The 12,607-nt window shown below is 52.0% G+C and overlaps 1 protein-coding gene across 1 annotated transcript in view; it reads right to left on the reverse strand.

The window, feature by feature from the left end:
- The window catches only part of CSF2RB (colony stimulating factor 2 receptor, beta, low-affinity (granulocyte-macrophage)), a 27,295-nt gene that overhangs the window by 11,111 nt on the left and 3,577 nt on the right, over positions 1 to 12,607 (reverse strand). Inside the window, exons 2-4 of the mRNA XM_011964301.1 lie at positions 7,239 to 7,486; positions 6,144 to 6,267; positions 3,330 to 3,520 (exon numbers count right to left, since the gene is read on the reverse strand). Of these exons, the coding sequence (XP_011819691.1) occupies positions 3,330 to 3,520; positions 6,144 to 6,267; positions 7,239 to 7,314 (391 nt within the window). The 5' untranslated portion in view covers positions 7,315 to 7,486. The remainder of the gene's footprint in view (positions 1 to 3,329; positions 3,521 to 6,143; positions 6,268 to 7,238; positions 7,487 to 12,607) is intronic.

Consider the following 12,607-nt stretch of genomic DNA (forward strand, 5'->3'; position numbering starts at 1 on the left):
CCCCCAGGGACAACCAGTGGCTCTGGGGCCTCCCAGGGGCCACACTCCAGGTCAGCAGGAAGTGGTCCTGGTCGGTGCTGATCCGCAGGTCCTTGGGTGCAGGAGGCTGGACTGGAGGGGGGAAGTGAAGGGCACCTAAGGGCTGGACCGCTGGGGGGCAGTCAGGGCCTGCGTGGTCTTTTGTGTGGACACGGGGTTCCAGGCCACCCCTGCCCCCAGCAGCTGAGGGACCTTGAGCAAGATCCATTTCCTCTGTGGGCCTCAGGCTTCATCTGCAAAACTGTAGCGTTTCAACATGAAAGCAATGGAAAGCCGTGCCGATTGCAACGCCCATGTGACCCGAGCTCCCTAAAAGGCGCTGGCGAGGAAACTCTCAATGGAGCCTCCTCTGTCCTGAGGCTCCCCACTGCCCATGCTGCGGCCTGGGTGGCTCCTGCCAGCAGAGGGGCCTGCGGTCCAGAGGCCTCCCCCTCCTGCTGTCCAAGCTCCCTTCCTCCTGCCCAGGGTCCCTCCTGCTGTCAATGCCCGGGGCAAATGCCTCTGGCTCTAGGAACGTCCTCGGATCCGCATCTCCAGGCAGAATCCCTCATTCTTTCTCTCTTTGCCACCATAGCTCAGTGGAATTCCCTCCACCAGGGTCTTACCACAGCCCAGGGATTCCTGTGTTTCTGTGTCTGCCTGCCCTGAGGGGTGAGGAGATGGGGGTGGGTGGGGTTGGTCCTGATCCCCTTCCCTATCTCCAGGCTGAGATGCGGCTGTTTAGTGAATTACAAGGCAAGGTGAATGAGTGAATGAATGAACGGATATTCGTAGGCAACCTTGGGGCTTCTCATGAAATCCTTGCAGCCACAAGGCAAGCACCCATCTCCTGGGAACTCTGGGTTGTTCAAGAAAATGCAGAATGAAGACATGGCACCTGTTTTGTGGCATTTCTGTGTGTGCTTGCGGAGGAATGACTTTCAAACAAAAATACCCTCACACATAGGAGGTAAGTGCTCTCTGCTGGACATGGGCTATGGTGTGTTAGAGCATGTCAGGAATCATCAACCCAGAACGGCAGACACACAGCAGGGGAGCCGCCCCTCCCCACCCACAGCCAGGACCAGCGTCCCTCATGGGTCATTGCACTCCCAACCCCCGAGGCTGCCATGGAGGGGGAGTCCTTCCCGGCAGAGCCCTCTTGGAAGCTGCCACAAGCTACACAGACTGGCAGCCCCATCAGAAACCTGCTCAACCATCTCAAGAGGTTTAGTCCACCAGCTCATTTCACAGATGGAGAAACTCATAGAGGAAGTGAAATGTCCAAGGTCTCCAGATATGGAGCCTCAGAGCAGATCAGAGGCAGGCCTGTCACCTGCCCAGTACCCCCCAGCTTCCTTGATTCATTGCTACTCTGCATTAGGCTGGACCCTACCTCACCGCTCAACACAGGCTCCAGGAGGCCAAGGGCCACCCTTCTCTCCCTATATCTGAGTTGTCTCCATCGCCCTAGAAACCTTCCTGGTTTCCAGGCTGTAAGCTCCAAGGGCAGGGTTGCTGGCTGGTTTGTTGACGGCTTTGTTGGTATATGTAGGTGCTCAAGGAAAGAGGGTTGAACGAATGAATTGTGTGTATATCCAAACTCTGATTTGCCTGCCCTTGTGTCCCCATCTCCTAGCCAGCTGTGTCCTCGTCATTTCTAGGAATGACTGCTTGAGGTCACATCCTGAGCTTCAACTTCTTTCCCAACTCCTGCTCCTCCAATCTACCCTGTAAGTCCCCTGTCCCCAGCATTCTCACATCCACATCTGATCATGGCATTTCCTCTTAGTGCTCTCCGTGCCTAGAGGGTCCCCTCTGCCCTGAGACTGCAGGAGACAGAAGCCTCCCCAGGGTCAGGTCCCTGCCTGTGTCTCCTGCTTCTTCCCACCACCGCCCAGCCTTTGAAGTTGATGCTTCCTGGGCACAATGGAGAGCAGGTTCCCCAGCCACCCGTGCCCTTCCAATCCCCCAGCCTCTGCACAGCTATTACCCTGCCAGAGAGGCTCCTCCTGCCCTCCTCTCCTGTCCAGATCTGAGTTGCAAAGCTCTTCCTTCTGGGAAGCCTGTGCTGATCTCCCAGGGACCCTGCCCTTTATCCCCTGCATGAGGCACCCACCCGCTGCTGTCAGTAAGTTCTCACGGTGGTCGACATATAGTATTTCTCCTCCCTCCAGCCTGGGCACCCTGAGCTGCTCTTGGGAAGGAAGGGACTCTCGTGTCCATCAAACCCATGTGTGGAAACATTGCTTCTGATGGATTCCTGGTGGCCTAACCCATCCCCTCCTCTGGCAGTGGCTTGATGATGCTGTGACAAAAAGGGGCAGGAAGCCATGGTCAGAGCCCCTTCCGTGTGACCCTTGCAAAGAGCACCAGGTGGGCTGCTGGTTAGGACCAAGGACCCAGACCATCCTGTGCTGGATCTGAGCTCTGCCAGCAGCAGCAGAGAGGCCCTGGACTAGTCACCTCCCTCTGTCTCCGTTTCAGCAGCAGCCAAAGGCACCAGTAACAGCACCAAGCCTGCCGTGGTTCTAAGACTCCAATGACAGCCTGCAGTTCCTCCTACCAGCCTGCCACTGGCGTGGGTTTTTGCGACATCAACGAAAACTTTCATAAAACATGTCCCTTTTTAGGTTTAGCTTCACTCTAAGCAACCATTTCCTTGAATCCAGGACTTCGAACTGCGGGTTATATTTCTTTCTACTATAGAGGCAAATAAAACCTAACTATATAAAATGATCGTCTACCCCACCCTAGACCACAGATGGCTTCATGGACCACTGTGGGATTGCAGCCCACACGGGGTCCCTCCTCCAGGGCAGGGAGGGGAGAAGCTCCCTGTCTACCGTGCGGGAAGCCCCTGGGAAGGCTGACCCATCTCTGTCATTACTGCTCAGTGGGGGGACTTCAGAGGAGGCATCTGACCTCCTGGGGCCTCAAGGGCCACATCCAGGAAACAGGTTGCTTCAGAGATGAGATGAAACAACTAAGCGGACAGAGTTTTCTAACTGGGTAGGTTTCTAAGTGAGTGGTGAGAACGGTGTTCTTCAAGGGAAGCCTGCAGTGCTGGAAGCGCATGGCTTAGTGGGAGGTGGTAGCAGCCAGGGGCATAGGAGAAGCCTTTGTCAGGGGCCCCTCATACAGTCCCTGCTCTGAAGCCTCCACATAACCAGACCACACCCTCATCCCTCAAGAAACCCTCACCCAACCCCAAGCCACGGTCTCCTGCCATGAAGACTCCCTGGGCCACCCCTGGTGCCCCCCTGTCCACACAGGAAACCAAGCCCCAGGCGGGGTCCCCAGCCCCTCACCATGCTGGGTCAGAGTGACGGTGAGCTGGGTGCCCAGAGGCCTGTCTGGTTGGAATGAGTAGTAGTCAACGTCCGTGACGACAAAACTCTGGTAAGGAATGACACATCTCCTGGGCACGCAGCGGGGATAGGGGCAGGCTGACCAGGGCATGTCTTCACTGAGGTCACAGGACACTGGCTCTGGAAGGTCCCTGCTGGGAGAGGATATGGCTTAGCCCGGGGTGTATGGGGATCACTCACTCATCAAAGGTTCACTGAGTGCTCACCACGTGCCTGGCTCTGTCCAGAATCAGGGGCCAGGCAGTGACAAAACACACACAAATCCTGCCCCCAGAGCTGCCATCCTGAGAGAAGCGGACCCGCATGGAACAAAGCGCGTAGCGTGAGCAGTGGAGAGAACTTCATGTGGATAAATAAAGCAAGAAGCAAGTGAGGAGGGAGTAAGGGCAGGGCTGGGGAGGCGATTTGAAATATGGGACAAGCAGGCCTCTCTAAGGAGGTGACCTGGGGGGCAGAATGTTAAAGGCATTGAGGGAGGGACTGTGCAAATTGTGAGGATTTCAGGAAACGGGAACAGCATGTGCAAAGACCCTGGGGCAGGCAGAGTTTGGTGTGTTGCGTGGTTTGGCCTAAAACCAGTGCGCGGGGAGTAGAGCATGTGACAGGGAGGTCTAGGAGACCCATCCGTCAATGCGACGGGATTGGATCTCACTGCGAGTGAGTGGGAAACAGTTCTGAGCAAAGGTGTTGTAGATTTTGATGAATGCTTTGAAAGGATTCCTGAGGGTCCTCAGTTGTGAATAGACTGAGGTGGGAATGTGGCAACGTTGGAAGCAGGGGGCCCAGTTAGGAGGCTTCTGGAATATCCAGGTGACAGGAAGTGGCGTGCACCAGGCTGGTCAGGCTGGTGTGGGTGAGATTCACGTTCTGCTTGAGATAAGGTTGGCAGCATTTGCTGGTGGAGGGATGCAGCAGTCAGGAAGGAATGGTGGCAAAAGAGACTTAAAACAAAATCCTCCCTATTGTTTAGCTTGAGCCACCAGGAGCTCCCATTTAGAAAGGGAAATGGGGAAGATGGAGGCAGCAACGCAGCTCAGGTGAGAGCGGGACTTTGGCTGAGGACATTTGGAGTCGGAGACGCCTGTTGTTTAAGTGACAGGTGGAGAGGCCAGTGAGCCTGGAGGCCTGGAGCTTAGGGGAAGTGTGGGCCTGAGGTCACCTTTGGGAGATGCCCCCAGGGCCTGAGGGGGTCTCTGCAGAGTGGATACAGCAGAGAGTAGGTCCATGGACTAGGCCTGGGCATCTCACCCTTGGCAGCCGAGAGAACCAAGAGGCAGCAGACAAGGAGAAAGAGGAGGGTGGGCAGGGCCCCGGGGGCGCTGGGTGAGCTGTGGGCAGAGCCAGGTGCAGGAAGAACTGCAGGGAGGCCGCGGTGGTCCTCCTTGTCAGGGGCTGCCCCTGGTCAAGTAGGAAGAAGGCGGAGGCCCAACCATGAGATCCTGCTCCCCGGGGCACTGCTGACTTGGACCAGAGCAGTTTGGGTGGCCTGGTGGGGGCAGCATCCTAGGGGAGTGGGCCCAGGAGGAAATGGCTGGAAAGACACTGAACGTGGTGAGTGTGGACAACTCTGTAGGGAATGCTGCTGTCAAAGGAAACAGAGAAAGAGGGGCCACAGGGTTGCCAGGTCAGGAGATGCCCAGGCGCTGCACTCCTATGGGCATCTGAGGTTTGCAAGGCGACTGGGAAAGATCCTGGGAGAGGGTACAGTGGGTGGCACAGGGCAGAGTAGGGACTTGGGGGCCGTGATGTTCCTGAGTAACAGGACCAGACAGCATCAGGTCTTAGGCCTTAGATAGGTGCCCTGGTCCAGGCCCACGCCTCAGTGGTGGGCAGTGGGGAATGTGAGTGTGGAGTGGGGAGGGAGCTTTTCCCTGGTCCCCTGTTGTGTCAGAGCAGCAGGAAGCAGGTCATGGGGAGGGGCAGGATGGTCTTTGGGGAGAATGGAGAAGGTCTGACAGAGATGCCCAGAAGAACTGAAGGCGGTGGAGGGGTGGGGGGTGGCAAAGCCGGTCCCACCCCCCAATGCTGGCGTGACCTCCAATGGGTTGTCACCTGCCTCTCTGGTTCCAGCTGTTTAATTATTTCATTTAAGGCTGATTTAGACCCTGGCCAACACCCCAGAGCGATGCTGGTCCCCTTCCCATGTGGCGCATGCCCAGGAGAGCTCGGGTGAGAGAGGTCGCAGCCCATATGCAGAGAGGGACCCTGGGAGAGCGCGGAGCCTCCCCAGACACGTTCACACAGCCTGTTCTACCACTCCCTACCTTGTGGCCAGGGCTGGCACATCACCTCCAGGGCCTCAGTTTCCCCATCTGTGAACTCCCAGGCCAGCTCCCAGGCCAGCATCATTGCCCTGCTCTGCTCTGGACAGGCAGGCGGTGGCACAGTTGGGGCATCGTGGCCTGGCCCTGCCCACCTCACAGTGAGGAGGAACTAAGACAGGACATGTGGGGCAATTGTGTTAAATTGTGACGAAATAAGAGAAGATTGTCACTATTGTCACCACCACCATCATCAACAACGTGAGTGTGTGTAGAAGGCACTCCACAGAAACCCCAGGTCAGACGGCAGTGCCTGGCCTGGCAGGTGCCTGGCAGGGCAGGAGCTCCCAGGAGGGCCTCCCTTCTCCTCTGTCCTCTGTCCACTTCCACCCCGAGGCTGACCTGACAGGTCCCTCTCTACACCACCATCCCACGCCAGGCACAGGGGACACCATAGCCCCTGCCCATGGACCCTGCACCCAGCGTCACTCACTCATTCACCCGGCGAATGAGGGTCACGTTGACAAGCCGCTGGGCATCCTGGGTGTCCGCCCACCTGCAGGTGATGTGGCTGGTGTAGTCGTTGTAGCAGCGCAGGGTCCGCAGCGGGACGGTTTCTGACAGGAGGGGTAGGCAGGGGTCACCTCTCTTTCCTGTGGGGACCCTTGTCACCATCACCCTCAGCTGCTCTGGGATGCCCAGCTCTGGAGAGGGGTCTCCCAGGTCCCTGCAGAGGCACCAGGTGGCCAGGCAGAGGTGCCCTGAGTTGGGAAGGCGGTCTGCCCAATGGGGGGCTCCTGGTTGCAGACCCTCCTCTCCCGACAGAAGCGCGATATTCTGTTGGTTCTCAGCACACTTTCTGGGCCTCTGCTGTGTGCTGTTCCTGGGCACGGTCCCCTCCCCCACCTTCAGGACAGGGACATGCATCAAGCACAGGCCTGGCCCCTGAACCCATTGTGCAGCCTGGGAGGGGGCACAAACTCAGCCCTGGGATGCAGTGTGGCAGAGTCCTACCTGCGCCCTCCCCCCTGCTCTCTAGTCCCCAGCCTCGGGAGCCTGGTATTTGTTAAGGGGACTGTGGTCTCAGCATTGTCACAGAAGCCCTTGGGAGTCTGGGAGCCCTTGGGAGGGGCCATTTCACTTCAAGAACCCAGGAGCATCCCAGCATGGCCTTCAGGCACAAGGAGGGTGCTAGTGGCTGAAGCAGGGAGAGAACCCCGGCCGAGGACCTGCAGGAGCAAAGCCCCGGAGGTGGGAACCACTGAGGCGCAGAGAGTGTCTGCTGGGGAAGGAGGGACAGGGAAACGGCCAGAGCAGCCATCCTGGAGGCTGGGGGCCAGGAGTGCCGTGCTGAGAAATGTGGGTCAGGAAGCCAGACACGCTCAGCTGGACTTTCCAGGACAGGATGAGCAGGAATGTGCAGGAGGAGGGAAGCGAGGGAGGCCCAGGGAAGGCCAGGGGGAGAGACGGAGGGAGAGGAGCAGGAGGAGGGCTGGTGGGCAGGGTCCTGGGGGTACGCTGCGGCCCTTCCCCAGGATGCAGCAGTGAGGAGGGGGACAGGGAAGGGGGTGGGAGCCACGGGACTCACCTTCTGCCCCTGCTAGGCTGCGCCCCCAGCACAGGGCCAGCAGGGCCATGGAGAGCAGCCTGTGGGCCAGTGCCATCTCCCTGGTCAGCTCTGGACAGGCAGGTGCCAGCACTGGTGGGTGCTGGCCATGGGCGTGGCAGGGTCCTCAGTGTCCTGAAGTCCTGTGTTCCTGCCCAGCTGGGAGCCAGGCCAGATCCATTTCACAGGTTCTTGGGACCTCTCCCTCCTGGCCTCTGCCTCCTCCAGGCCTGCAGAAGGAGATGTCAGCAGTGAGCTGCCCCTCCCCTTCCACGTGTCCCAGGGACACCACCCATGTTGTGGGGACAACCCAGAGAAGTGGCCCTCATGCATGACCCCTCAGTGTCCCGCAACGTGAAGGCAATGGACATGCGCTGCGTGGCCTGAGGCACTGGGCCCCCACTTGAGTCACTGACACTACCACTGCACAATGCGCTAGACAGCAGAGCAGCTGAGAGGGAGGCCTGGGACTTGACTCCTACTAAGCTCCCCGTGGGCTGCGGCTCCACGGCTGTTGGATCCCACAGTGTCATCCCCTGGACATGAACACACGTACACACACATGTCCTCGCTTCCACAGGGCCTGTGCTCTCCCCACCCCTGCTCCATTTACCGTCATCCCCCCACCCTCTGCTTGCCAGTTCCCTTTTCTCCTCGGAGGCCGGGGGTTTCCTCCCTTTCATTTCACTGGTCTGGGAAGTACCCAAGAGAGCAGAACAGACAACCGTGGCTCCTTTTCTTCTGGAAGATTGCTGGAAGCTTCACTCAACATGCCTACGCAAACACACACACACACAAACACACACACACAAACACACGCACACACAGGCACACACATGCACAACACACACACAGATACATACAGATACATACATATATACACGTACACACAAAACGTGCACACACATACCCACACATATACACACAAACGCAGACACAGACACACACACATACGCAGACACACACAGATACATACAATATACATGCATATACACATGTGCACACACACATACACACAAACACACAGAGAGACACAGACATACACACACACGAACAACACAAATACATACATGTATACACACATATACACACATATGCACACAAACATGCACACACATTTACACATATACACACAAATTCACACACAGGCACACACATACACATGCACAACACACACACATACACATATACACACTCACATATACCATCTACACACAGACATACACACATACATACAGATACATGCACAGACGCACATACACACACACAGAATCTATCAATGGACATGCTAGCTGGAAACAAACTCTATTTGACCCCAGAATGTACTAATACATGATGAAGGAGGAATCAGGAATCAATGTGAAGTGATGAAATATTCAATGTTAAAAAATGCTAACATCATTGAATAACAACATAAAAATGCCTGTCTAAAACCCCATTTCACACCATTCCCCAAATAACAAGTTAATTACAAATTTCAATGTAAAATGTTACATCCTATGAAATCTGCAAACCAGAGGAGTGAATGCCTTTGAACTCTTTAAGCTTAAAAGCATAGGCGACATCACAGAGACAAAGGCTGGCAGAAGTACATAGAAGTGAAATCTACTGTAATTTATCAAGCTGACTGAACCATAAAAGCAAAGGACAGAGTGCAAACAGAAAATCTTTGCACCCACGCACTCATCCCTTAGGGCTACTCTAACAACAACCATAGATGGAGTGGCTTACAAGTAACAAAGTTTATTTCTCATAGTTCTGGAGGCTGGGAAGTTCAAGATTCAATATCTGGTGAGGGCCTGTTCCTCACAGTCTTCTCCCTGTAATCTCACGTGGCGGAAGGAGCAAGGGTACCTGCTGGGGTATTCTATAGGGCGCCACAGGCACTACCACCAGATGTTCTCACATTGGGGATTAGGTTGCAACATAAAGTTGGGAGCACTTAAACACATAGACCATAGCAACTAGAATTAGGGAGCACAGGTTAGTGTAAAAGGTTAAAACAAATCAATATCATTAAAGAGTACAAACAACATTCACCTATACAGAGAGAATTCATGATAGTGGCTGACAATATTGCAGTGTTTTCCTTGAACCAGGCATTATTCAAAAGTCTTCACGGATATGAATACGTCCATATATAGGTTACCGCTAGAATCTCCACTTTGTAGATGAGAAAACGGGTGGGATGTTATGTAATTGGTCGACAGTCACACGGTTGGTAAGGAACAGGTTGGGATTCAAGCCCACGGTGAGTTACCTCTAGACTCTGTCCCTGACCTCTATGCCAATAGTGATTCCATTTCCCGAATGTCAAAACAGCGCACATCTATTCTGACATACACTAACCCAGCAGACGCTTCTACAGACAGGCACAGATACAGCAAAAATAAAAGAGTACATTAAGACATCTAAATCAGCATTCTCGGGGAGATTTGCGAAATCATAGGCATTTAAAAGAAGGCACTTCTATGCAAATAACAGAGTTCCTGGAATTTGAAGATGTGAGATCCATAATTAAAAAAAAAAAAATCCGTCAAAGGCTGGGCGTGGTGGCTCATTCCTGTAATCCCAGCACTTTGGGAGGCCGAGGTGGGCAGATCACTTGAGGTCAGGAGTTTGAGACCAGCCTGGCCAACATGGTGAAACCCCATCTCTACTAAAAAAAAAATATATATATATAGCTGGCCATGGTGGCACACGCCTGTAATCCCAACTATTCTGGAGACTGAGGCAGGAGAATTGCTTGAAGCTGGGAGGCGGAGGTTGCAGTGAGCTAAGACAGCTGCCATGGGACTCCAGCCTGAGACTCTGTCTCAAAAAAACAAACAAAAAAACCCCAGCAAACTATCAATAACAGGCCAGACCACAGAAGGGGTACCACAAATGAAAAAGATAGATATATAAAATAGAGCAAATGGTCAAGGAGATGAAAAGTCTTAGAGAAAAGTTTAGACCTGGGAAAGAAATTCAAAAATTCCAGCATCCAGAAGCAGGGGGTGGAGAGAATTAAGAGCAGGTATGGCAGACAGTGTCAGCCACCTAGTCTGAAAGACAGTGGAAGACCGTGACCCTTTCCTCCTGGCAGCAGAAGCCAAGGTTTCAGCTGAGTTGATTGCTACACAGAATAAAAGTTTTTATTTCCTCTACTCCCTTGCTGCTAGGTGCCGTCAAGTGACTAAATGTGATCCAAGGAGGTGAGAGTAGAAACATTGTGTATGTCTTCCAAAAAAGGCTGCTCGATGGCAGTTGACTCAGGTGGGAGAGGTTCATTTTTGTCCCTCTGTCTTTCTTCCTTCTTTCAACCTGCAACTTGGAGGTGATAGATGAAGCTTCAGCAGCTATTTTGGACCATGAGGTTACCTTGAGGATGGAAGTCATATGTGAAGATGATGCAGCAGAAAGAGAGGAAGTTGGATTCCCAGTCTCACTCTGGAGCAACCATACTAACCTGAAACTGCTACCCCTGGGCCTCTTTTATATGCTGGGAAAAAGAAACTTCTACGTTGTCAAGCCACTGTTGCTTAGGGATTTTCCATGTGCAACCAAACAGATACAACAGCAAATGCGGAAAGCTTCCCAGGGCTTTCAAGGAGACAACAGGCCACTCAATAAAGAACAAGATTCCTTTGTAAAATATTTTTTAAAGACAGTAAGGAATCTGTATTCAAGGGGCGGGGGCTACTACAATGGGGTTTTATAGTAGGGGGCAGAGATCAGAGTTAACTCCCAAGATTCCTTTTAATAGAATCAAACCCAGTTCTCACTGGTAAACTTTACATCTTGCAAGAATATAAGGATAATCCTAGAAATGCTTCCAGAAGAAAACAAATAGGATACTTTGAATGCGACAAGGGTCAGATGGGCTAGACATTTCACATGAGAGACTCTGAACTTTAAATAGGTGTCTTGAAAATTCCAAGGGAAAATTATGCTTAAACCTAGAATCACAAAATGCCAAGTTTTCTTTGACATTTAAAGGACACAAAAAAATGTTGGATATGTAAGGACAAAGAAAGTTTTTCAAATCTTTTCTGAAAAAAATTACTCTAGGTTATATTTCAGGAAAAAAAATCCAAGAAAGGCTGAAATACTGAGGCAAAGAAACCAGTCACACTTATAGATAAGTAAAGAAGAATATTGAACCAAAACTCAGATGATTTTAACATGGGAGTTGGCTGTGAGGCTGGGGTGGAGAGTGGAGGAGAACTGAAAACTTGCTAAAGATCTCCTCTTGTTCTGGAAGAGCATATATGTGCTAAATAAACCCAAATGCTAGTAGCAAATACGGTTTCTTTAAAAAAAAATATGTATATATTTTTTGAGACAGAATCTCACTCCATCACCCAGGCTGGAGTGCAATGGCATAATCTCGGCTCACTGCAATCTCTGCCTCCTGGGTTCAAGCGATTCTTGTGACTTAGCCTCCTGAGTAGCTGGGACTACAGGCGTGCACCACCACGCCTGGCTAGTTTTTGTATCTTTAGTAGAGACCGGTTTTCACCATGTTGGCCAGGCTGTTCTCAAACTCTTGGCCTCAAGTGATCTGCCCACCTTGGCCTCCCAAAGTGCTGGGATTACAGGCGTGAACCACTGTGCCCAAACCAGAAAATATAAGTTCAATACATTTTAAATCCTTAAAAATGTAAAGATTAAAAATCACTACGAATGCAGAGTAAGCATGGGGACAGGAGGATGACAGAGAAGGGGTAGGAGAGATAGAGAAAGGAAGAGAGAGAAAAGAGAAGAGAAAAACCAAACACCTTCTTACTTAAAATAAACACACACATAAAACATTCCCAAGCTTATGAAGAAATTGAATGGTAGGAATAAAAACTAGGCGGAAGAAAGCAAAATACAAATTCACTACAGAAACAAACAATTTCATAGCTCAACCTGACAAAGATTTTTAAAAGAAGAAGACATCATGGCCAAGTAGCAGGTACTCCATACATTGTAGGAGAACCCTCAAGAAACCTATTTATGATTCAAACAAACAGACGAACGGATTAAAAGGGAAAAAAGGATAAGTTGATCTTGAAAGATGCTCCTAAATATTTAATAATAAACAAGACTTTTCTGGTTAAATGAACAAACAAACCCTGGCAAATGAGGCAGTGGAGGAAATGTTGGCATCACTGAATGTCTGCCAGAAACCAAAGGCGATGTCAGAGCCAAGGGGGCATGTTAGTGTCCTCCCGTAAAAGCCTCATACAAGAGGCTCTCACTATTGTCTTTACTTCCAGTGGCCAATGTCCCTCAGATAATCTCTAAATTCAATGCAATCAACATGAAAATTCCAAAAAGATACTTAATGGACTTGGCAAACTGATTTTTTTTTTTTTTTTTTT

The sequence above is a fragment of the Colobus angolensis genome, unplaced genomic scaffold (genome assembly GCF_000951035.1).
Source record: "Colobus angolensis palliatus isolate OR3802 unplaced genomic scaffold, Cang.pa_1.0 Scaffold65, whole genome shotgun sequence".
In the NCBI taxonomy this organism is placed as follows: domain Eukaryota; kingdom Metazoa; phylum Chordata; class Mammalia; order Primates; family Cercopithecidae; genus Colobus; species Colobus angolensis.